We start from the raw sequence: 24753 nt of genomic DNA on the forward strand, positions 1-24753 counted from the left end.
GCATTCTAGAATCATCAGAAGGGCTTTTAAAAGTTAAGTCAGAAATTCTGTTATTATTGGTCTGGGATGGGGCCCAGGCACTGGTGTTTTTAAAGCTCCATAATATAATATGCAGCATACAACCAGTGTTGGTAACGTCTGCAATAAGCAAATTATGGTGACACAGCTGAGGGGCTCAGGAAACAAACCGAAACTAGAAGGAAGCTGGGGGAGATCACCAAGGACAGGGCTTCAGCAGGCAGGCTTCACAGTCTATACCTCGTAGTTGTGCTAAAACCTCAACGCGGTCTCACAGTCTTTTTTGACCAGTGATCTTAATATTGCAGCTCAGCAAGATTAAAACATTTTTCAGTAAAAACTAAAGAATAGTAGGGAATGCTAAGAGTTTTAAACAGGTACTCACAATACCCCAATATTTCTAAGATTTTTTTGGTCATCCTTCTTCTTCCTCTGAATGGTGCCCGTCCTCCTTTGATGTACCCCAACTCTAAGATCAAAATAGAGTGTGATTTTAAAGAAACTCACCTCATTTTTGTATCTCAGGCTTTTTGCCCTGTGGAATGAAAATGCTTCTCTTTTGTTCCTTTGTGTTTTTTATGAAAATTCTCTACAAGTTAAGTGACAGTTATGCATCATCAGGAGGCATGGTCTGCATTTCTGGGAACTGTTCTATTCGGCTTCATCGTTTAGCATGTCTGTTTTGAGCACCTGCTGCATACCCGGTCCTGCACCGGGTCCTGCAGAGGCAAAGACCGTCCTTCTGTTCAAAGAATAGTAGGCACATAATTACAACATAAAATCCAAATGCTCTGAAAGAGGTGATAAGAAGTGCTGTAGGAGCTCCAGGGAGTGGGAAAGAAAACTCACTAAGGCAGTAGTAGCATGTGGGTGGAGACTGGAAGATTGATTCTGTGGAATTGTCTAGCAAGCAGGGCAGCCTGGGCACGGCCAGTGCGAGCAGGGGCCAGCGGCCCGGTGAGTGCTGCCCGCTCACCCAGCAGCCCTGGCGGCTGGGCTCCGAGGTGGGCTTGGGTGTCAGGGTAACGCAGCTGGACTCACGGCCCATCAGTGAAGGGCTCTAAGCGGGAGGATGACCCCAGGGCAGCGGGAAGGATGGCTCGTCACCTCAGCAGTCTGTGCGCTTTCTAGAGGATCGTCCCCTTCTGCACGTATAAAGTTTCACCTGAACGATGTGCTGTAGGGTCATCCGCACAGAACGGCAGTGCATTAAAGAGAGAATTCTCTGGAGGAAGCTACAGTGCAAAGCGGCAGCCCATGCCCTCCCCGTCAGAGGGCTCGCTGTCCTCGGGAGGCCTGGACCAGGGAAGTGACGCCCCGGCGAGGGACTACGACGCAGAGGTGAGTACCGCGTGGACAGCACCTCTGTCTGGGGACAGGGGTTTGGAGAAGTCCTGAACGAGAACAGGCGAGTGCGTTTCCCAAAGCCGGCCCAGCGCCTTGAGCCTGGCCTCCGCTGCCCTGCCGCAGGGATCAGCCACTCACCGCAGCGGGGGTGGCGGAGCCAGTCACTTGGGTTGCAAACTGCAGTCTCCCTGGACGTGTTCAGACTTCTCATAGCTTTTGTATGAAAACGGCCTACATTTCTAAAGCCCTGCAGAAGGGACTGAGCGTTTGTTATATTCTGTGCCTCTTACTCAGCTCAGACACGGGGCTTTCTACTGGCGGGAGAAAAGTCACGTCAGTTCATTGGCCAGGGTGGTTGGAGGGGACCCGTGGTGGCCTGAGCCCCTCCCGCCCCTCTGCCGCTCCCTGACGTCTTCCTCTGGGCCTCACAGGACTCTGATTCTCCGAGGCATTCCACGGCTTCCAACAGTTCCAACCTGAGCAGCCCTCCCAGCCCGGTGTCGCCCCGGAAGACCAAGAGCCTCTCCCTGGAGAGCACCGACCGCGGGAGCTGGGACCCGTGAGTGGCCTCCGCTCTCAGACCAGACGCCGGCAGCGGCCGCTCTGGGCTCCCCTCCGCTCACTCACCCTGTGCTCTCACTGTCATCCCCCCCCCACCCCTGCCTGGAAGCGCCAGGGCCTCAGCAGTAGCAGGCGGGGACTCAGGAATTCTGCCTCTGGGACTCGCGTCCACGCCCCCTCGACTGAACAGCGACAGCCGTAAAGGCAGACTTTCATTGAGCAGCTCAGATTAATACCGATTTCATTTCATACACTTAGCGTTGCTTTCCAGAATACTTCACCCCTCCCCTGAAAGGTAGCTTAAGTAGGCAGATTACACAAATGTAAGCGATAAGAATAAGATTAGACAGCCATTGTTTTCACAGTAGAGTCTCGTTGTAGCCCTGAAACAGCACGTGGGGCTCTCGCCAGTGGGCCCCGGGCACGCCAAGCCCCTTCAGCACCACAGTGAATGTCGACCTGATCGTTGCCAGTAAGTCCCTGTTCACTAAAACGATGCATATTTTACTACAAAATAGAGTTTAACTAAATACACAAATGTAGAGGTTAAATACTGACTGTATATAATAAAAAGAAGCATCTTGTATTCAACAAAAGATGGATGCATATATGAGACAGAGATCATTTAATTTAAAGAAATGTGTTGTTTCTTGTCTGTTTTCCACCTAAGTAATTAAAGGGTAGAAAGGCCTCCAGCTGACGTTCACAGAGGGCGAGGGAGAGGCGTGGGAATTCCCCTTAGCGCCGTTCCTCACGCTGGCCGCAGTCACCTGGGAGCTTCAGGGAACGTTCCAAGGCTTTGGTTTCATCGGTTTGGAGTGTGACCTGGAAACCAGACTTTTAACATTTGAAGCCTCTTCAGCAGCATCATTAAAAGGCATATTTACTTCTATCCAAGACATTTCTTTTTCTAGCAGTAGAATTTGAACCACACTTCTCATTTATTACTATATTTTGGTGTCTTCTGCTGATGAATGTAGAAATGCATTTTGTCACCTTCTGGATCCCTTCCACATGAAAGGACACAAGGAATGTCGTAGTTTCTGAAGGTCCATAAAAGGGTTCATGAAAGTGCTTTTCCTCCTTGGCTAATCCCCTTACTCCCTGAGTGGCAGCGAGGCGTCTGGGCCCCGGCTGCAGCGGCTTCTCTGGGGGCGGGGGGAGGTGTGTTTTGAGGGGGTGTGGGCTTCCTCAGATAAGCCTGGGAAAGGGGTTTAGTTACCAAATAAGGTAAAACCCCAAACGCAAGGACTTGACCAGCCTTAACCAAATACTCTTTCCCGCACCCAGTGGGAAATGGACGCGCTCAGCCCGGGCGCAGGCAGGAAGTCAGCCCGCGTGGCCATCTTGGCTGCTTCAGCTTTTACTCCCCCAGTTGCTGTACTGTGGTGTTAGTCACATTTCCATTTGGATTCCCGCTGTTTTAATTACCACAAGGAAATGAGATGCAGGACCAGGACTTCATGTCTCCAGAGTCATTTCACCAGTTAAGCACATGAGTAGAGAAAGAGATAGAAATAAAAATATTTCATGGAAGTAAAGAGAATCTGCCTCTCTTTTACTTTTTAATCTAAATTTCTCTGAGAAATAGAAACAGATTTTCTGCTCTCTTCTTTAAAATTCAGCTGAAATGGAAGGATTTTCCTGCCGTTGCTTGTCTGAATTGCAGTGTTTGAGCACTGTCGTTTCACCCCGGCCCCAATTTCACATCTTTCTCCTCAGCAGCAGCTGTGCCGGCCTTCCCACCACAAGCCACAGGGAGCTATACCATTTCCACTGATGCCACTCTCTGGAGCAGGTTACTGGGGTTCAGTGAGGGAAGAAAGGATCCTGTTTGGGAATTATATTATAAAATGTTACAATAGAGAATTTTAAAATAATAATAGCTTTGAAATTTGAACTTGGTGCTTGCTCAGATTTGATTGTGTTTTACTTTGGATGGGCATAAATTACTGCACAATTCTAACCTTCTAAATCCTTTGCTTTTGGAAAAGAAGTGTCATGTAAAAATATTTTTGTGCATTCAGATAGCAAGAGTCAGACCTTGAGTCTGGCTATTGCCAGGACTCCGGTAGCTCCTTAAGCTTGACACTTCTCGGGAGAGGAGGGAACCGGCCAGCCAGGTGCTGAGTGCACGTGGCCCGCTCTCCTCCAGACCCTCCCTCCCCCTGCTTTCCTTTCCCCTCGCCTCTTCCTGCCTCCCTTTTCACCCCTGAGGAGGCAGACCAGGCTGAGATTCATGGGACTCCACACTAAGCCATTAGTTTATAGCTTTGACAACTAAGTTTCTGCTGCCTGTAGGTGCTTATTTTTAAAAGATGCTTTTAGGATCAAAATATAACCGTACCTGAAGTCTGGGCTCCACTACGTTGAGTCATACCCTGCAGCCCCCCAACAGGGCAGGTAAGAGAAGGGCTTGTCTTGGCCGCTGGGCTCACTGGGAGGTGTAATATTAACCCAGTGGATTATACTCCAGTAATCTGAAATGGTCTTACCAGTAGTGAGAGAGCAGTCCCAAATATGATTAGCTTCCAATAGTAGAACTCTGGGGGAGAAACACTGCCAAGGGTAGTAGTTTGGGAGGTATTTTCCCAAGATAATGATCATTCTGCTGGGCCTATCCCCATTCTTAAATATGAAGCAGTTACCTTCAGAAGCTTCTTGAGAATGGTTTGGAAAGATGGGGAATGGGTTCTAGAGAAAAAGAAAACGTAATGATCATCGAAAGGGATCACTGAAAGATCATGGAACAGATGTGATGTTGCTGTCTGAAGTTATCCTTTGTTTTCGTGCAGGACATTCAAAGAATGTATATGGCAGCAGGAACTCATTTCTCTTCTCAGTAGAAAGTAAAAATAAGTGAAGAGGCATTTCTGGCATAGTCTAGATGTGTTGGTATTTGGTGCTATCTTTGTTCAGCCAATTTGTTGTCTACTCTTGAATTCTGACTACTTTAATCTGCTCGTGCTTTGGGTGTATAAAATTACATATATGCATATATATATATATATATATATATATATATATACTTCTTTTTGCCAAAAACAAAAGCCTTCCTCCTTGTCAAATGATTGCTAAAGCAGATTTCACTTCTTTAGTTATGCGTGTACACACACACACACACACCCATACCTACACTGAGTGATTTATCTTCTTTCCCAGGGAGCACAGTTTTAAGGCTATGAAATACAATGAAAAAGGGTCCATCTACTGAGTTTTCCAAGCAATTCTTGTACCCAGGTTTCAGGGAAGAATCTGAAATTCCTGTTATGTTTACAGCAACAATCTGTCATTCCCCAGCTGGCTCTCAGCCTCTCTCTCTGCCTTCCATATGGTTAGAATCATGTCATTTTGCTACTCAGTGGCCGCATCTGCTTCTGTGAAAGACCAGTTGCATTTATGTGGACTCTCAGGTATCATTAAAGAAAAGCCAGAGGAGGGGTGAGTGGACATCCCTAACCCCCAGGTACAGCAGGGCTGTTTGCTGGCCTTTGGCCACGAACACTGTAGTCTCCCAGCTGAACAGAGCTTTGTAAAGCTCAGCATCCACTCTCTGGACAGAGGGGCATTCTCGGCAGCGGCCAGCCTTCGCCACTGCCCCGGCCCGCTGGGCTGAACAGGGAAGTAACTGGGCGCCTCGCTCCCCACCTCTCAGTGGCCCCATCCCCGCATTCGTTAGAGAAGCCACATGGCATTTCGTTGGGCCCATCTTAAAACCTTTCCTTGTGATGACTTCATTCTGCAAGTCCAGCGTTCTCTGCTGAGTCCTGCTCCACAAGAGGGCCTCGCTTCAGCTGGTCTCTTGTTTCAGCGCAGGCCAGTAGGCCGGCGCTCCTCTCCCTTCCCAGGGACAACCGTTACACACAGAAACCATTGCATCATTTATGGGGGGAAATCGATGAAAACAAGTCAACCTTGAAATTTCATGAAAACAAAATGACCTGCCTTTTTATTTGATAGTGTAATACCATTTGTTTTATAAATTTTTTAGGGTTTTTTTTTTCTCATTGTAATATTATTGTACAGTTTTGCATGGCCTGGGTGTAATCATTTTTTTGTTTAGAATATAATGCTGACAAATAAGTGTGTATGGAAGGGGAAAAGATACTGCTTTGGCCTCTTATCACTCCTTATTTCATTTTGTTTGGTTTTATCCCCTCATTGTCTTAGGGAACTTTATGAGATTCTCTGCTACCAAACAATGGTGTGGATTCTTTTGCACAGAAATATTTAAGGTGGGACAGTCAAAATATAACAGAAGACGCCTCGCCGATATTTTACGTTGGTATCACTTAATATTAACCAGACTCTGATGTATTGCAATAAAACAGGGAACTGTTCGAATTGAGTATTTTGTCTTCTTTTCCCTGATTAAAAAGTCTGAGGAACGGAGGAAAGGTGACTGACTCTTTTCGTCTCGTTTGACCCCAATTTCTGCCAGCCCCTCTCCTCATCCGGCTTCCTTGTTACACTAGAAGGACGTGGGGTTAGTTTAATCTAGGACTTTCTTAGTTCCTTCCATAGCTCAGGTGGCATAGTGTTCCATTCTCTTCAAGCCTTCAACTCCCCTCTTCTGGTCAAAACTTCCCTGGTATTGGCTCAGCGTGCAAGGCCAGGCCGTGCCCTCGTTTGTGGGCGGCGCTGCTGTATGCCATTGCCAGCAGGGAGCCCACTGCACTGAGGGCCCGCCCCCAGCCACACTTCCCTGCCGGTGCCAACGCTGACTGTAAACGGGGCAGCCGGTTGATCTTCCGTCTTCCTCCTGCACAGAAGCAGCGGACACTTCCCACGACTTGTGCTGCAGCTCTTGAGTTAGAATGACACAGCTGGGGAGACGCAGGCAAGGCCTTTCTCAACAAAGGAAATCTTAAATTGGCTTCAGCTAAATAACTGTCCTGAGACCCCCTCCCTGTTCCATTTCACGTAGCACAAGCGCCACCTTGGACAGTACCGTGAAAACGTCACTTACGAAAACAGGCAGTGGTTTGGCCCAGGGGCCATAGTTTGCTAGCCTTTGGCTTGGACTAGAGTGAGCATGGACGTCCGGCCAGCTCACCATAACCTCTGAGCCTCAGTTTCCTCATCTATAAAAATGCCCACTTTGAGCGTCCCAGGAGTTAATGCGTAACTAGAATACGTACAGTCGTCTTTCTTTAAAAGGGCTGTGGAAGCTCCGACCGCAGATGGGCACGTGGTGCTGGGCTCAGGGCTAAACCTCAAGGGCCCCCCAGCGGCTGTCATGGAGACCACCTCGGCCTCTGCATCCTGTCCCGGAGTCCAGCGTGTCTGTTGCCGTCAATCCCAAACCGCAGAAAGGAATTTTCCTTTAAGAACCCAAAACTCTGAGGACGCATCTGGGACCACTGTCATCTCTCCGCGTTATTTCACCATCTGACGCACCTTTCAAGGTGTTCGCAGTCCGTTAGAAGGGCCCCCGCCTGAACGTTCAAAACGCCCCCGTGACTGACGGAGGAATGAAGTTTGCCCCGGGAAAGTGCTCCTCAGCCGCGCCTGAACCCTGAAGTGGGTGTCACTGCCGCTCAAGCCAGGCCCTCGCCCTGCGGGCCGGTGTCGACCTTTTCCCGCGGTTGCCAGCACCGCGTCATACAGCCTCTGGGGCAGCTGTGGCTTCTCCGCCTCTGCGCCGTGGGGCCTGGGAAGCTGCTGCGGCAGGGACCTGGCAGCTGTGCCGTCCCCTCCCCGCACCCTTTCTCCGACGAGGAATATGGGCTGAGCCTTCCAGGTTCAGGTACCAAGAGCCTCACGCTGGGAACAGGGGCAAACCTTGCAGAAGCGTCTGGAGGCGGGAAAGGGTGAGACGCTGACCTCCGGCCCCTCACTCACCATCAGCTCAGAATCCTTTACAAGTGAAAGAATTAATCCACAGTGCTAGGATTTTTTTTTTTAATTGAAACAAGTAAATCAGACATATTACAAGAATTGTACAGAGGTTAACAGCCTGAAACGACCCCTTGGGTCCAAGCAGGTGACACGTGCACATCATCTTCCACAAAAGGCCCAGGCGCCGGAGCGGGAAGAAGGGCCCACACACACCCAGAGAGCATGTGGCTTTCTCTCCCCTTCTGCGGCTCCTGCCCCTCCCCACAGGAGGCAGCAGTTCTCTGGAAACCTCTGCTTGTCAAGAAAAGCCTCTAGGAACCAGCCAGAAGCAGGTGTGGGTGGGCCTCGCTTGGTGAAGTAGTGCTTGTTGGCATTGCTCAGATCAGCACTTCTCCCACGTGCAGATCCAACCGGAGAGGAAAAGGCAGAAAACACAAATCTCATTCTAGAAACACACACACACAAACCTTGTATTATACACTCCATAAAATCCAAAAAGGCTTTTCTGTTTCGTTTTTGGGTTTTTTTTGGTGGCAGGGAGTCAAAGGGAGAACTCTCATCTTCTGGTTACCATTCACATTAGCAAAAAGCCCTGTTACAAAAAGGAAAAGGAAATAAAATCGTCTTTTTATCGAGAGTCATTTCAGAGGATGCATAAACAATAAGCAGATTCTGCCAGACAGCAGTGGGGCTGCATTTCCGTGCTGGCGCCTCTCACCCCACACCCACTCAGCGATGAGAACCATGTATAAGTGCTGGCCACGGGCTCTGAGCAGCGCGGCCCCCTCTCACTGGGTGAAGTTTAAGCGGAGCGTGGGTACCACCGGCTTCCTACTGGTTTCAGCGGCAGGACGACGGAGGGTCCCGCCTAGTGGCCGGGCCCGCGGCTACTGCTGCTCGGCCTGCCTCCTGCGATAGTTGCTGTAGGCCTCCTCGAACATGGCCTTGCAGGGGAACCGGGCCTTCAGCTTGGAGCAGATGAGGAAGGAGCCCCCCATCTTCCTGTGCAGCGAGTAGGTCTCCTCGGGCGGCGGGACAAGCCGGTGCTTCAGCATGATGGGGATCAGGCTGTGGATCTTCTCGGTGGTGCTCTGGGTGCCAAAGTCAAAGGGCTCCTCCGAGGCAAAGGCCTCCCCCAGGGTAAGGATGGCGTCCAAGTGGGCATCTTCCATGGCCTGGAGGGAGGCGAATGGAGGTGAGATCGAAGAGCCCTCACCAGCCCAGGGCTCCACCACGGGGCCTGGGCTGAGTGCTCCCCGAGGAGTGGGCCAGGTAGGTGAGTGTTTCAACCAGACTGAAGAACGGGGCCAGGAGAACATCATTAATGTGTGAACTGGGCTCGGTGTAAGAAGAAAGGAAGTGGCGGGGTCTGCGGCCAAATGCAGGGTGTGACCCTGCCTGGGTGCACTCAAATTCAAAGCTTTTACAAAACACCTGTCATTCCAAAAAGAACAGTCTGTAGGCCTGAGCTGACCTGAGCCTCTGCACTCCTCGTAGGTGGCAGACCTGAGACCACCTGTGTGTCTGCAACCCTTCCCCACTGTCATCAGGAGAGGAAGGTGCTGCTTTCTGAGTGGGTTCTGGGTGACAGGAACACAGATGCTCGCCCCTTCATGTAGAGGGCTGCTACGATTACTTCCAGCGCTCCCCTCACCCTCTCCCCGCTGAGGCCTGAGCGAGTGAGGGCTGCGCTTTGCCATCCCATCTGCCCACCCGGGCCCCGAGCGCCAACACGATGAGCCCAGTGACTGGGATCTCGAATGGGCTGCAGTGGGGCGTAAAACAAGAGCTTGGTGACCAGTCCCCCGGCATTCTGAGGCCCTCGGCCCAGGGGCTGGGGTGGGGCCGGCCCAGGGGCCCTGTGGAGACCCTCGAGAGCAGCTGTCACTTCTGATCTCATGCATTTGTAAACTGAGATTCCCTTCAGGTTTCAAGGGAAAAGCAGTCCATGGCTCACCCTCCCCACACACACTGAAGTCGGCCTGGGGCTGAGTCTGGCTCAGCGGGCCTTGTGCGTCTCCAGAGTCACGGGGGGCTCACCTTGACCTCGTAGCCGGTGAGGAACTTCATCTCGATGGACTTCTTCAGCACGGCCTCCCTGTCCCGGTTAGCAGCAGCCCTGATGATCTGGGCGGAGGTGCAGAGGGGACCGTGGGCAGCACACAGAGGGGGAGCTCCTGAGGGTCCAGGGAGCCAGCACCTGCCCCGCCCCACACAGGCCAGCTGCCGGCCCACCCACCTTTCCCCTTTACTCCCCTGAGCCCGAGGCAGCTGCGGCCTCATCCACGGGCACCAAACGCTGTGGACAGGCAGGGACATGAGGACGGAAGCCCACCCGCCTGTCCCCGAGTCCCAAGCCTCCCATCTGAGCCTCAGGAGAGCACGGGCCAAGGCCAAGCCCTGCCTCCACCCCTACCTGGATGTAGAGGTCCGTGAAGGATCTGTCATATTCCCGAGTTGCCCCGAAGTCCAGAAGAGCCACCTGGGAACGGGCAATACCGGGGAGGGTTTGCCCCAGTGGAGCACGGGTTGGGGGGACAGGGCGGCAGGGGGCCAAGACCCCCAGATCTCGGACCCTGCTCCAGCGGAGCTCAGGCTCCCCATGGGAGCCCCACTGGGCGCTCACCTTGTGCTGCTGCGGGTCATAAAAGAAGTTGGACCAGTTGGGGTCTGTCTGCATGAAGTGGAACTCGAACAGCTCCCTCAGGCACAGGACCAGGATGCTGTGGCAGATCTGGGGGCCGGGTGGGTCCTCGTCACCAGCGCCGGGCCACCCGGTGGCCCCTGGATCTGGGCCGGGGAAGCCTGACTCCCATTTCCCTCCCCATCTTCCACCCCATCCTGCCTCATGCCCAGAGCTGACTTTGAGGCCAAGCGTACCACCAGGTGGGGAAACGCAGCAGCCCTCCTGCCCGCTCTGCCCCACAGGGGGGCCTCGGGGCTCCAGGGCCACCCTGTGACCCACCTCATTCCGGATCTCCTGGCTCAGCCCCTCGGCCTGGTCCAGGGGGAAGCCGGACACCAGCTCCGTGGTCAGCACATGGGGGCTGCACAGCTCGTCCACAATCTCGGGCACGTAGAAGAAGGGGTGGTCCTTCAGCAGCTCCCTGGCAGGGGTGGGTGGGAGGTGACACCCGGGCCTCCTTGATCCCCCACCCCGACCAACGCCCTGGGGCGACACACAGGACAGCAAGGGGCTGAGCCCCCCAGGCGGAGGGCCATGCCCCAAGCTGGGCGGGACACGGCTCCGGCCTCAGGCCCCAACCCCAGCCATCGCCCCTCAGAGCCGGGGGGGCCTTCAGCCCAAGACGGGCTATCCGAAGCCGCCCCTTCTGTCTCCCCAGCGGGAGCAACAGGCAAGGGCCCGAGGCTGGAGCCGCACCTGAACCTGCGGGCACAGGCGGCCTCTCGCTGGTAGTCACACTCGAGGGCCAGCTCCCGCCTCAGCACGTCGATCAGGTGCTCAGGGAACAGGCCTGGGCCAGGGAGGACGGTGTCAGGGGGACTGGGGGCTCCCCGGGAGGCCCCCCGGGGTCCCCAGAGCCCGCCCACAAGCCTGCCCTTGCCCAGCGGCAGCCTCAGACCTTCTGGAAGCATGTTGCTCATGTTCAGCACGGCCATGAGGTTGTTGACGTCACTGCTGATGCTCTGGGCCACGCCGGGGTACTGCGGGGGACAGAGGGGAGTCAGGCAGACAGACACAGCAGGGCCCCGCGGGGCCCCCGCCCTCCTGCCACCCACCAGCTGCCCAGCTGTGTCCCTCCCAGACCCCGCACCTCCGCGAGGCAGAGCCAAGACCCCCCAGTGCTGCCGTGACCCCCGGGCCCACCACGACCCTGTTCTCCACTGCCGACCACTCCCTCCCCCATCCCCATCCCTGGGCTCAGGCCCCAGACAGACAGTCACTTGTCCCCAGTCCCTGCACCCCCCCAAACCAAGCATGCTGGGAGGCTGTCCTCCCTCCTACAGTCACTCACTCAGCAAATACTTCTCAGCACCCACCGCTGACCAAGTGCCGGGACAGAAGTGAAGAGACACAGGCCCTGCCCTGGGCACGGGGACACATAGGGGACGTAGGGTGCAGAGGCCCCTCACTGCAGGGCCCGGCTTGGCCCTGTGCAGCCCCTGAGGGCACCGAGCCCACACCCCGGGTGCCCACCTGGATCTTCATGGCCACCTCGCGGCCGCCCTTCATGCGGGCCAGGTGCACCTGCCCGATCGAGGCGGCTGCAAAGGGCCGCTCCTCAAAGTACTCCAGCTTGTCCCGCCAGTTGGGGCCCAGGTCGCTGTTGAGAGTTTTCTGGAGGGGGAGGCCAGGGAGGGGCCGTGAGCACAGCCGGGGACACCCTGAGGGGCCCTCCCCCTACCCCTCCCGCAGGGCTGCCAGCACCCGGACCCTGAGCCGCACCAGCCTCACCATCATCTGCTTCAGTGGCATGAAGTCTGCACTCTGCCTGACCCGCTCGAAGATCTTGGCCAGATGGGGGTTGATGAAGGCGTCGTCTGGAAGGCAGCAGCGCATTCAGAGAGCGGAAGGCTGACCCCTCGGAAGGAGGGCGCACAGGCCACCTCGATCACCCCTGCCCAGCGAGGTCTCCTGGGAGGAGGCCGAGGTGCCGCTCTGCCCTTCAAACGCTGAACCCAAGGTTCAGAGAAGATGAGGCACAGGCCCAATGCCACACAGCAGGCCCAGCCTCGGATTCTCCCTGCTCCCACAGAGCGTTTCCCCACTGGCACACAGACCCCTGATACTGCGGACCAAGGCTCCAGAGGGGACGCAGGGACACTGACCCGTGCACACTCCTGGCCCACCTCGGCCAACAACCAAATCCGAGACCCCCGCAGCCCGGCCCACGGCACCCCTCCCCACCCGGGCGCTGGGTGCATCTGTGCAGCCCGGGCCCTGCCGATGGCGTGCGGGGCAGCGTGTGCCGGGGCCTCTGAACTCACCCAGGGACCTGAGGAGGTGGATTCCTTAGAAAGAGCAGGCATAGCTTTTTATGATTATAAAAGAAACACATTTAGGGAATAAAGTGTATTAAATGTTTAAAATACCCATAATCTACATACAGAGAACTACCATTCTCTTTTTTCGTTTTGACCCTTTCCTATGCGTTTTTCCCTGACTACAGTCACGCTGCCTGGAGACGCTCTGGCCGACTCCCCTCCTGAAGCCGTTTCTCACGAGCACTTCCCACGTCGCTGAATAGCTTTCGGAAATACTCTGTAATGCACACAGAAGCTTCAACACGCAGCTCACTAGCCGGACAGCGGCTGACTTCAGTTTGTTTGAGACCAAAAAGAATCCTTCGATGAAGCCGCTCCTGCAGAGCCCTGACCGCATCTCTGAGGCTCTCCGTCCTAGAGGCGGGGCTCACGCACGGAAGGGCTTCAGAGGGGCGCGTGCCACTCGGGAGTCCGCACAGGCACAGGCGGTGCCTGCCCCCACCTGCCTGCGTGGTTATTCCTGTCCTGCACCTGGCCAGGTCAGTGAGTCCATCTGACTGCTTGTGGGGGGGGACTGGCTGTGCTCCCACTCAGGACACCAGCCCCTCGGTGCTCCTCCCTGGGAGGCACCATCAGAAGCCCCGAGGGCCCCCCAAACCCCAGCTCTGCTCTGGGGGCTGCAATGAGCCAGCCTCCGGCTCAGCCGCTGCCGCCTCCCCCCGCCTTCCTTCCTCGGGGCCACACAGCCCAGGCCCCAGCGTCACGCCACCGCAGGCCCGTGAGCTCCCTCAACAGCACCCTCGGACCACCACGCAGGGGCGCCGGGGGGCGTCAGCTGGACTCTCCCCAACTTTTGAAACGCCAGGACCTCTGGACATGTCAAAACATTCAGAAAGAAGCCAGAAAAACAACCGTGGGCTCCTATTTAAGACGCTGTTTTTCAACATCCCAGGTGGGTTAACAGCCAGGCTTCAAGCAAGAGAAGCCCGTGGGCAGGAAACCTCCCACCCCTTCCCAGTGGGGCCAAGTGCGGCGCCCCCCACTGCTCGACCCCCAGCTCCCCTCCCCACGCTGCCTCACCGCCCAGGCCGCGCAGCCGCACTCACCCTGGATGCTCAGCCCAGCTCCCCTCCCTACGCTGCCTCACCGCCCAGGCCGCGCAGCCGCACTCACCCTGGATGCTCAGCATCTGGCCCAGCTTGAGCGCCGCCCCGCGCACCTTGCACAGCGTCCGCACGATGCGCTCCGCGTTGGCCTCTGACAGGAAGGGGCTGGAATCCAGCACGGCCTTCTTCCCTGCAGAGGAGCAAAGTCACCATGGCCTCCCTCAGGCGGGGCTGCTGGGCCTGGGATCCCCCAGAGGCCCCTCCGCCCGCCCCTGGTTGTGGGTCTTGGCAAACCACTGGTTCTCCCAGTAAAAACAGGGACAATAACAAGAGGTCAGGGTTTCACACGTTTTAAATGAGATGCAGTAAAGTCCCAGCACAGAGCTTGACACAAAGGGCTCTCAGTCAACGTCTTTCCTCCCGGGGGTCCACAAAACCGGCAATGCAACTTTAACCCACATTTCACACCCACCTCCCAGATGCCGAGGAAGGCCCTCCGGGGCCACCCAGGTCTCCCCGGGCCCACCTGAACACCCTCCGAACACACACACACACAGGCTCGCCCACGGGGCCTCTCCCTCCGTATCAGCCCCTGCCAAGTCCCTGTCCCTCGCCCCTCAGTGTCCTGGACAAAGGTCACCAGCACCCCTGGAGTCTCTGCACAGTCACCTGCGGCCACTGGCTGCAGTGAGAGCGCAGTCCTCGAGGGAGGGGAGCTCAGGGTCAAGGACAGCCTCACCGGGCTGGTGCCAGCTGGCCCGGGGAGAACGCATAGGGACCTCAGGTGTGCAGATGACCTCCATTCAGCACAGTCGGGGGTGGGAGGGTGCAGGGTGGTGGCTCAAGGTGATGAGGAGGGGGTGACCCGGTGACAGTCGGTGCTTTTCCTGCCCTCTGTCCTGTGAGCCCAGTTAGATCAGGAACCCCCGAGGGCTGCCCCCCCCAGAGCCTGGCACTTTCCTCAGCCTGCATCACCACGGGCCTGGCCCAGCGCTCCGAGTGGGTCTGAGGTGGGTCCCCAAGGGGGGAACACGGGAGGTGGCCGTCATGCCACTGCCCTCCGTCCGGGGCCGTGTCCAGCATGGCCTCTGATATACCAGGGTGGGTGGGCTGCAGGAGGATGTGAGGCTGAGGGCCCACACCTGAGGGCAGCTGTTAGGCCTGCGCGGGGTTAGGCTCACCCCAGGGTCCCGGACAGCAGGACAGGGTCCCGGGAAGGGGAGAGATCTCAGCTCCACAGGAAGAAGCCCAGCTGCCGGGGGTCAAGAAAGCTGTAGCCCCGGGGCAGGACCACTCCAGGGTGTCTAGGCCAAGAAGGGTGCCCAGATCACCCCTCACCTCGGGCAGCAGCAGGGACAGGCGGCCCTCTATGTCCGCTCTGCCCTCCCCAGCCCCTGGGCCCTGTGGGCCAGGACCTGGGCCTGTGTCCCTGAGGAGAGGTGGGCGGGGCAGAGATGCTGGAAGAGAAGGCCACGGCCCAGGCAGGAGGAGGGAGATCTTCTCCCCTAGGGACACAGCAGACCCGGGAGACAGCAGCGCCCCTGAGATTCAGGGACGGCGCCCGGCCCTCTTGCGCTTTCCAGGCAGCCGCTCCTCACGGCTGGCCAGTCTCCATAGGCTGGAGTCTGGGCCCCTGCCCGGGCAAGGCTGGTTCTGAAAACAACCCGGGGGGAGCCAGGGGTGCCCAAGGGTGTGGTGGGCGGGCCCCCCCCCGGCGGGCCCCCCCTCAGGAGAGGCTCCCTGGGGAGGCCTAGGCCAGGCTGGTCGGTGCCCTCCAGGCCCAGGGGTTCCCGGGCCTGCTCAGGAAGCTAGAACACGTCCCTCTGGGCCTGAGCCCCACATCCTGCTCTTGGGCCAGTGGTACTAGGCCCCTTGACCCCCAACAAGGGCCACCGCCTCCCTGGCAAAGGACACCAGCTGTAACCTTGGGGCCAGTATAGCTTCTTTCCTGCTTGGATGGGGCAGGACGGAGGGCAGCCAGTTTTGGGGGGGACGATGGGAGAGGTTGTGCCTGGGGAACACTGGCTTCTCACTTCCCAGTCTCAGCACCAACACTAAAAATACCCTCCCTAATCCTCTCTGTTCTCCGGTCCCTTCCAAGGACACACACATAATCAGGGGCCTGGAGGACAGGCTAGCGCCTTCTCCGCGGAGGCCCCTCATCCCCTCGAGAGGGTTCTGCAGGTGAAGCGGGGCCATCCAGGTGGCTGGCAGGCCCCACTTCGGGGCCCCCAGGCTGTAACTAGGGCCTCAGGGACCACAGCACAGCAGGCCAGTGGGGATCACTCAGGGTCCCCAGGGAAGGGGGGAGGAGGTGTCAAGTACCGGAATGAACTGATGTCCCTGAATGGGCGAGGGGCAGGGGGCACTCAGCCCAGAACTTCAAGTAAACTTTGAGAAATCCACCAAGCAGATGGCTCTAGCAGGGCTGCTCTCAACAGCCCCCAGGACCCCGCTGAAGGGAAAGCGCCCTGCACCTGCCTAGCCGCCTCCCCCCAACACCGGGACAAGCCTGGGGGAGGGGACCAGGTAGGAGGTGGGTGGAGCCTCCAGCTGCCCCCTGACCCATCATCAGAGCGTCATAAGCACCCCAGGTTTCAGAGCAGCCAGTCTGCAGAATGTTCTCCATGGAGTACCGCCCACAGCTGGCCACCCAGACAAGGGGGAACTGAGCGTTCTGACCTGACCCCGGGCTGACCCTGGGAGGAAGGGGACAGAGGAGTCATGATCTTCACCTCAGAGACAAAGCGTCTGAAGCTGGAGAGGTAATGGCCACCCCAGGTCACGAGATGGGGGAATGGGGGGCCCCAGGGGGTCTGTTCCAGCAGCTCCCATGCCCCTTGACCACAGCCAAACGGGGAGCCCTGGGCACCTGACCTGGCCAGACCTGGGGTCCCAGCAGCTCTGCAGAGCAGAGGCAGAGGCAGGGCCAAACCTGAGGCTCCTATCAGAAGAGGGAAGGTGTGCGGGCCCGGAGGAACCAGGACGGCTGGGTGAGCCAACGTGGGCCGGGACAGGAACAGAAGAGCCTTCAGGCCTCAAACTCCAGGGCTGCCATTCACACGGAACACAAGATGAAAGATGCCCCTGGAGGCCAGCCCTCGGGGAACGCAGGTGGGAGCTGGGAGCTGACAGGCCCAACTCTCAGGGCCCACCCTGCCCTCCCCATCAAGGGCCCAGCTCACCTGAGGGGTCCTCAGGGCGGAGGCTCTTCTTGGCGACCTCGGCCAGGGCCCCGAAGCCCAGACCCACGGCCAGACCTGCAAGGAGGAGGTTGAGGGCTCTGGGCATTCGCGCGGGGGCTGCGCACTGCCCTCCACCCGCGAGGCCCGGAGCAGCCCCACACAGACACCTGCCTCGCTCCCCTGGGGCGTGCCCCCTGCCCCTGGGGACCTTCGCTGACACTCCAGACATCTTGAAAAGGGAGGGGATAAAAAGGTAGGAGATACACAGCTGTTGTTTTCAGAGAAGACCTGGCTCAAGGTTGGTGCTTTCGGTGGAAAAGCCTCCTCCACCGCCACCTCCATCACCTTCGCTACAGGCTCACGCGACAAACACACACACCCCAAAACGACGTACGACGGGGAAACGCATTGGGGGGGACGCAGCACAAATGGAATGTGGACCAGGAATGGTTGCAGGCCAAGGACATCCTGACAACACTGGGCATCCCCTTGGGATGCAGCCGCCCACTTCACAGTCTGTGTGAAGAGCCTCCAATACTCCAGAATTCTCTAATCCAGTTCACTGAAGCTGCAAGGAGAGGCATTACCACTGCAATATAAAGCAGTCATTGGTGGGAACTGGAACATTTTGCAAAAGCCATGGGGACTCCCAGGAGCTCAGGCTACAGCCCTCACTTGCGGGGAAGGCCCCACAGGCACTGACAGTGGTCTAAGGACAATGGGGTACCAGGCCCCCCTTTGAAATCAAGGTTTATTAACATCTCATTGGTCCAGAGGTTGGAAGTGGATGATCCCTACTGTCTAGGAGAGGCCTGAGGAGCCCAGCAGGTGCCACTAAGTGCACACAGAAAGCCCAGGAGCCTGGCTCAGGGCCTATTTCCTCTACTTTAAATACAGTTCCAGCTGGCTTGGGGGGCTGGAGCACACTAGCCGAGAGAGTGGAGAACACTTGGAGGAGCACGCTGACCACAGCAGGAGGAACAGCAAAGACCCAGGGAAGATACCAAAGATGCCCTGAGACCAGCGGGCCTTGGCAAGCACAGCCCTGGGGGGCTGGGAGTCTCACCCCAGGCAAGGAAACCTGCACATGCTTCTACATTTTCCAAATTTTCTACAATGATTATGTATTACTTTTATGAAAATTATTATTGAATCTACTGAAAAAGTTATTTAATGAAAAATAAATTTTAAAAATCATAAGAAGATAATCCAATTTTTTAAAATGTTTTTGCAGTACATTTTACGCACCATTAGACAACCGTGCACCCTCTGCTTTGCCGGCTGTAATGGTAGCTCCTGCCTCGTGGGTCAGTGTGAGGATTAAACAGCTGAATAAGAGTGAAGCACCCCCAGTAGGGCTGGGCATAAGGCAATACTATTCAGGTGTTCGCTATTACTGTCCTTTCTCCTATTCAAAGGGCTAGACCAGTGCTGCCCAAAAAATATATTGCCAGCCGCATATATAATTTTAAATTTTCTAGGGGCTATGTTAAAAAAGGCAAAAAGAAGCATGTGAAAGGAATTCTGATCATATATTTTACTTAGCCCAGTGTATCCAAAATATTATCAATTCAACAAGTACTCAATATACACATCGTTAGAGAGATGTTACTTTTTTTTTTTTTTGGTACTAAGTCTTCAAAATCCAATGTGCGTTTCATCCTCGAAGCATGTCTCAGCTTGGACCAGCCACGTTTCAAGTGCTCAACACCCCATGTTGCTGGTGGGTCAGCACAAGGGCAGCATAAGGCAAGTTCTGGCGACCAGAGCAGAGGCCACGGTCATCTGGAAATGCCCCCAAGGACACCCTGGTGCGTTGGGATGGAGCTGCCACGGCCTGTTTCCCTCTGACACCCCAACCCAGCCCCGGAGGACACTGGGCACAGAGCTGCGTCCCCGGTCAAACGGTGACTCCCCTCCGCTCACCCCCCTCTACCCCGCTCAGCACACTGTCCGACTCAGCAAACTAATGGCAACAGCAACGCTAACCTTCAAACTGCAGCGACCTTCACCAATGCCTCTCTGCCTCTAGATTTTTCTCTGCCTATATCAAGTCCAAAGACAAGCCTACAAAAGAGGCAGACGTGTCCAAGGTGACCCGGGTGGGCCACTGCGAGCAGACGCCGAGCGCCCTTCTCTGCAGGGCCCCCAGCTGGGCCCCCTCACACGCTCTGCCAACCTCTTCTCTGGCCCATTCTGGGCTGCTGGGCAGAGCCAAAGCTCTCCAAGGCCAAGGACCTGTCACTGAACACCGAATCACGGAGGGAACATTCCACAAAGCAGGCCGCAGGCTCCTTCTGTGGCCCTGCGAGCTCCCTCAGGACCTGCCCGGTGCCAGGCCCGAGGAGGTGCCAACTGACAGGCTCCCCACCGCGGCCCCGGAGGCGAGAGCAGCCCCGCCAGCCCACCAGCCCTGACCTCAGGAGCTCCTGGCCCTCCCGCCATCCCCAGCCTGGCTGACCTGAAAGGATTCTCAGGACCTTGCAGAGAGAGAAGGGCAGAGCCCAGCCAGGCTCTTCCTTCTCCCGGAGCTGGGTGGCACCTGCAGGCAGCTCCGGGAAGATCAGCGGCTCTGCCTCGGATTCCCCGTGTTGGTGAGGACAGCCCGAGCCCATGCTCGCTCACTCTCCGGTGTCACCTGAGGCCGTCCACTCCACCTCAGCCCCCCAGCCCTGAGGACCGCGCCTGTCCAAGTTCTGATCCACAGGCAGGCCCGGCCCGGCCCGCACGGATGTCCCAGAGGAGACCAGCCGCAGAACCGGCTCCACGGCCCCATGGCCCCCGTCAGCAGCCTGGCCGCCATCCTAGCCGGTGAGAAGGCGCCAGCCCTTTCCAAGAAAGTTCCTGACATTTCTCTCACAAACGGAGATTTTGCAGGCAAGAAACGCAGTGGGAGTGCAGAGCAGCAAGGAGCAGGGTCTCCCCAGGGGGGTGGGAGCGCTTTGGGCCGCTTCCCAGGCTGTGGGACTGATCAGGGAGCCCAGGCCCCTGGCCCAGCTCCTTCCTCCCCGAAGTCCCTCTGCGGGTCCTCAGAGCCAAATGAGTGCCCCCTGAGCAGCACTGGCCTTCTGCCCACACAGACACAGAGGTTAAGAAAAAAAGTAAATAAAAACCTTCTAACAAACAGCACCGTCTGTGAGGAGGCTTAGTGAGGGGTGCCTAACCTGCCAGAACCCCCAGGCATGTTTACAGAGCAAGGCTGGACGGAGGTCCTCTGCAGCAGCAAGGGCCAAATCTGAGGGTAAAACAGCTTCACTCACACAGTACCACCCACGTGCCAGGCACTGTTCTCAGGCCTCCCTTTTTCAACACGTCCAACAATCCTTCTGATCTGATAAGACAAAGTCCACACAAAAAAGGCAGCGGACAAGGATATTTCCTTCTCTTCAAGGTGTTCCTGAACCCTTAGTAATTCCACCCTCTCTTCCATCACCTGCATCCTCCACGCTGTGCCAGCACCAGGCGCCGGGAAGAACAGGGGGCCTGGGAGGAGGCTGCAACCCATGGCATCGCAGGAAGGCGAATAGGAAGGAGCGGTGGAGGAAGTTCCCTGTAGAGTGTTCTCCTCGGTTCTCAGAACTAGGCCAGAGTGGGGCGGGGGGGAAGACCTGACCGCCCCTCTGCTGGTTCAGGGGACATGGGACGAATTCAGGGGCGACAGGCTCAGACTGCCATCTGTATGATACAGGCCTCCTCAGCCCTGGTCCCAGGACCGTCACAAATGCACATACGGGCCTGGGTGACTGGCAACTGTGGCTCAGCTTCCTCATCTGTAACTGGAGATTATAACTGCCCTAATCTCCTTCACAGAGGCTCTAAGCGACAAAAAATAGACAAAAGAGTCCCTTTTAAAGTATACTCCTGGAAAAAGTAGAAACTATGCTCCCTCACCCCTGCCAAGGGCACAAACTGCTCTTGGACCTACAGGGCATCTGTCTTGCTGCCTCAGAGAGCACCAGAGGAGCACTGGCTGCTTAGAGCGACAGCAAGTGTGCAGCGTGTACCCTCAGGAAGTCAGGCACGTAGTGCTCAACTCCTTTTGGTAAGTTTTCTCTAGTGCCTACTTTATCTGTTGGTCTCATTTCTATAATCATCCAGTTCTCCCTCATTTCATAGGTGCAGAGGAGATGATAAGACATCTCCTCTGAACCTATATTACTGAAGCACAAATGAAAAATATAGAAAAGAGTTGAGGAGACACACAGGACAGAAGGGAAAGATCTAACATATGTGTAACTGGAATCCCAGAAGGAGAGGAGATAGAGAACAGGGCAGAAACAATAATTGAAGAAATGACCAGAATTTTCCAAAATTGATGAAAGACATCAAGCACAGATTTAAGAAGCTCTGTAATCCCAAGCAGGATAAAAACAAAGTAAATCATACCCAAGCATGTCACAGCCACACTGCTGGAAAACAAAAGCAAAAGGAAAATTTTAAAAGCAGAGGACAAAATACAAATTACTTACAAAGGAGCAGCAATAAAACGAATAGCTAAGTTTTCAACAGAAACAATGGAAGTTAAGAAGACAACTGAGGGACTTCTCTGGTGGTCCAGTGGTTAAGACTTTGCGCTTCCATTGCAGTGGGCGCGGGTTCAATCCCTGGTCAGGGAACTAAGATCCCACATGCCACATGATGCGGCCAAAAAACAAAAACCAAACAAAACAAAAAAAAGAAGACAATGGAATAATATTGCTAAAGTGTCCAAAAGAATTAATTTTGAACATGGAGTATTATACCCAGCCAAAATACCTTCTAAAACAAAAGTGTAATAAAGACATTTACACACAAATAAAAACAGAGAATTAATGATTACCACTCTGCACTACAAAAAAGAGAAAAGGTAGGGCTTCCCTGGTGGCGCAGTGGTTGAGAGTCTGCCTGCCAATGCAGGGGACACGGGTTCGAGCCCTGGTCTGGGAAGATCCCACATGCCGCAGAGCAGCTGGGCCCGTGAGCCACAGCTACTGAGCCTGCGCGTCTGGAGCCTGTGCTCCGCAACAAGAGAGGCCGCAATAGTGAGAGGCCCACGCACCGCGATGAAGAGTGGCCCCCGCTTGCCGCAACTGGACAAAGCCCTCGCACAGAAACGAAGACCCAACACAGCCAAAAATAAATAAATAAATAAATAAATAAATAATTATTTTAAAAAAAAAAAAAAAAAAAAAGAGAAAAGGTAGTTCTTCAGAGAAGAGGAAAATTACCCCAAAAGTAATTCTAATATAAAAATGAAGGGAGAAAGAAGCACAAAAAGGGTAAATATGTGGCTAATCTAAACTCATATGGGCTATACAAAGAAATAACATCTTGTGAGGTTTAACATATCTTAATAATTTAGTATATAATATAAAATGTGTAGAAACAAAATACATATCCACATTAACATACACACACACACACACACAAAGAAGGGATTTAAACTGTTCTGAAGTGCTAGCATTACTGGGGAAGTAGTAAAAATAATCACTTCTATTACATTGTAGTAAGTCAAGAATGTATGCTGTAATCTCAAGTGAAACCACTAAAAGTATAGTAGGATAATAACACACAAACTAATAAAGAGAAAACATGTACAATAAAAAATTTGATTAATTCAAAAGAAGGCAAGGCAAGTGGGGAGAGGGAAGGGGGAAGGGGAAGAAAGGGGTAGGGAATTAAGAGGTACAAACTACTATGTATAAAATAAATAAGCTACAAGGATATATAGTACAGCACAGGGAATATAGCCAATACTTTATAATAGCTACAAATGGAATCTAACCTTTAAAAATCGTGAATCCCTATGTTGTACACTTGAAACTTACATAGTATTATACGTCAACTATACCTCAATTAAAAAAAAGGTAAAAATTTTTAAAAAGAAGGTAAGACAGAAGAGAAAAAAGGGAACAGAATGGATGGGTCAAACAGTAAACAAAGACTAAGACAGTAAGTATAAACCACAATACACCAGCAACTCTATTAAATGTAAATGAACCTAATACTCACATTATAAGAGTAAGATTAATGTCTGTACCTAAATCACAGGAAAAGAAAATATATATATGCTGCTTACAAAACACATACCTTAAATATAAGGATACAAAAGTTTGAAAGGAGAAGGAAAGAAAAAGATATACAATGCAAACATTGACCACCCCCCCGCCAAGAAAAAGCTGGAAAACAGCTATACTAATATCAGACAATGTAGACTTTCATAGAGATGAGAGGTAAGACATAATAATAAAGGAGTCAATCCCCAGGAGGATATAAGAATTCTAAATCTGTAAGCAACCAATAACACAGCTTCAAAACGTTAAAGCAAAAATTGACAGAACTAAGAGGTAGGTAAATCCATGATCATAGCATAAGACTTTTAAATGTCTCTTTTGATAGCTGATACAATAAACATACCATCTAGAAAAATGGTATAGATGATCTTATTTGCAAAGCAGAAATAGAGACACAGACGTAGAGAACAAATGTATGGATGCCATTGGGGAAGAGGTGGGGTGGGAGGAATTGGGAGACTGGGAGTGACACGTATACTTTATTGTTACTATGTGTAAAATAGACAACTGATGGGAACATACTATAGCACAGGGAAATCTACCTAATGCACTGTGGTGTCCTAAATGGGAAGGAAGTCCAAAGGGAGGGGATATCTGTGTGTGTATGGCTGATTCATTTTGTTGTGCAGTGGAGGCTAACACAACATTGTAAAGCAACCACACTCCAACAAAAATTAATTAAAAAAAGAATTTTAAAAAAAGAACAAAAGAATAAACATACCAAAAAAATCATTAAAAGAGCTGATTAATGTGAGTAACAAACTAGACTAGACACATAAACTGCACCTGACAATGCCAGAATTCTTTTCAGATACACATGGAACATTTACCAAAATATTCCCATTGGAGTCAACGGCAAGACCCCTATTTCACAGAAAGGCAAACCAAGGCAACACCCAAGGCCATAGGAAGCAGGGCCGGAATTATAACCCAAATCTTATGATGACCTAAAGCCCAGTTCTGACCCCAAATCCAGTATCTGATGCTATCTTTCATTTCATTCTCCAACAAAATCTAATATCCACAGATCACCATGCCCATAGCAGCAGAGCCATAATGTCCCACAGCCAAATTAGACTTAGAGTTCCTGCGCCATCTCGGCATCAGAATGAGCCACCCAAATGGAAAGCCCCTGCCTTCTGCCTCTATATAGCTGAATACCTGCTGCTGACCTTCCCAAATACAATCCTACCCCCCTGAGATCTAGAGCAATCCTTTTCTCTCATACCTGCAGTGTAACAACTTCCTAAAGTCTGTTAGTCTACACCTCAAAAACATCTCACCCTCATGAGGGGAAGAAAGGCCAGAAGTATTTTCTAGGAGAAGAAAGCAGAGCAGTGTTACTTCCAACTGTTTAGATAATGACCCACCAGTAAGCCATATACTTCACAATGCAATGAAGAACATACATCAATAGTATATTTAGATCTCTGAAACAGAAATATTTTTGCAACATGTGCCGTTTTAAGGATCTATGATACTAATTCTGATCCTTTTCTATTCAATTCCATTCTATTTAATTTGTTTTTTTTTAAATGAACGCATGTCAAAGATTTTATTTAATTTATTAAGGGAACCAGTATGTTACAACTTATGTAAATTTATTTATTTATTTATTTATTTATGGCTGTGCTGGGTCTTTGTTTCTGTGCGAGGGCTTTCTCTAGTTACGGCAAGTGGGGGCCACTCTTCATC

The 24753-nt window shown here is 53.6% G+C and overlaps 2 protein-coding genes across 16 annotated transcripts in view; one reads left to right on the plus strand and one right to left on the minus strand.

Annotated features, from left to right (window-relative positions):
* Positions 1–6266, plus strand: part of CDC42BPA (CDC42 binding protein kinase alpha) — a 320248-nt gene extending 313982 nt beyond the window's left edge. For all 13 annotated transcript variants that reach the window (XM_036865565.1, XM_036865615.1, XM_036865588.1 and 10 more), the window contains 2 exons: positions 1202–1359; positions 1797–6266. In XM_036865565.1, coding sequence (XP_036721460.1) covers positions 1202–1359; positions 1797–1928 — 290 coding nt within the window. In that variant the 3' untranslated portion in view covers positions 1929–6266. The remainder of the gene's footprint in view (positions 1–1201; positions 1360–1796) is intronic.
* A 1550-nt stretch (positions 6267–7816) lies between these two features.
* Positions 7817–24753, minus strand: part of COQ8A (coenzyme Q8A) — a 50504-nt gene continuing 33567 nt past the window's right edge. For all 3 annotated transcript variants that reach the window (XM_036865687.1, XM_036865695.1, XM_036865704.1), the window contains exons 5-15: positions 17006–17080; positions 13888–14010; positions 12185–12270; positions 11927–12067; positions 11352–11433; positions 11150–11243; positions 10733–10874; positions 10394–10501; positions 10184–10249; positions 9808–9894; positions 7817–8942 (exon numbers count right to left, since the gene is read on the minus strand). In XM_036865687.1, coding sequence (XP_036721582.1) covers positions 8655–8942; positions 9808–9894; positions 10184–10249; positions 10394–10501; positions 10733–10874; positions 11150–11243; positions 11352–11433; positions 11927–12067; positions 12185–12270; positions 13888–14010; positions 17006–17080 — 1292 coding nt within the window. In that variant the 3' untranslated portion in view covers positions 7817–8654. The remainder of the gene's footprint in view (positions 8943–9807; positions 9895–10183; positions 10250–10393; positions 10502–10732; positions 10875–11149; positions 11244–11351; positions 11434–11926; positions 12068–12184; positions 12271–13887; positions 14011–17005; positions 17081–24753) is intronic.

This window comes from Balaenoptera musculus, chromosome 1, assembly GCF_009873245.2.
Source record: "Balaenoptera musculus isolate JJ_BM4_2016_0621 chromosome 1, mBalMus1.pri.v3, whole genome shotgun sequence".
NCBI lineage: Eukaryota > Metazoa > Chordata > Mammalia > Artiodactyla > Balaenopteridae > Balaenoptera > Balaenoptera musculus.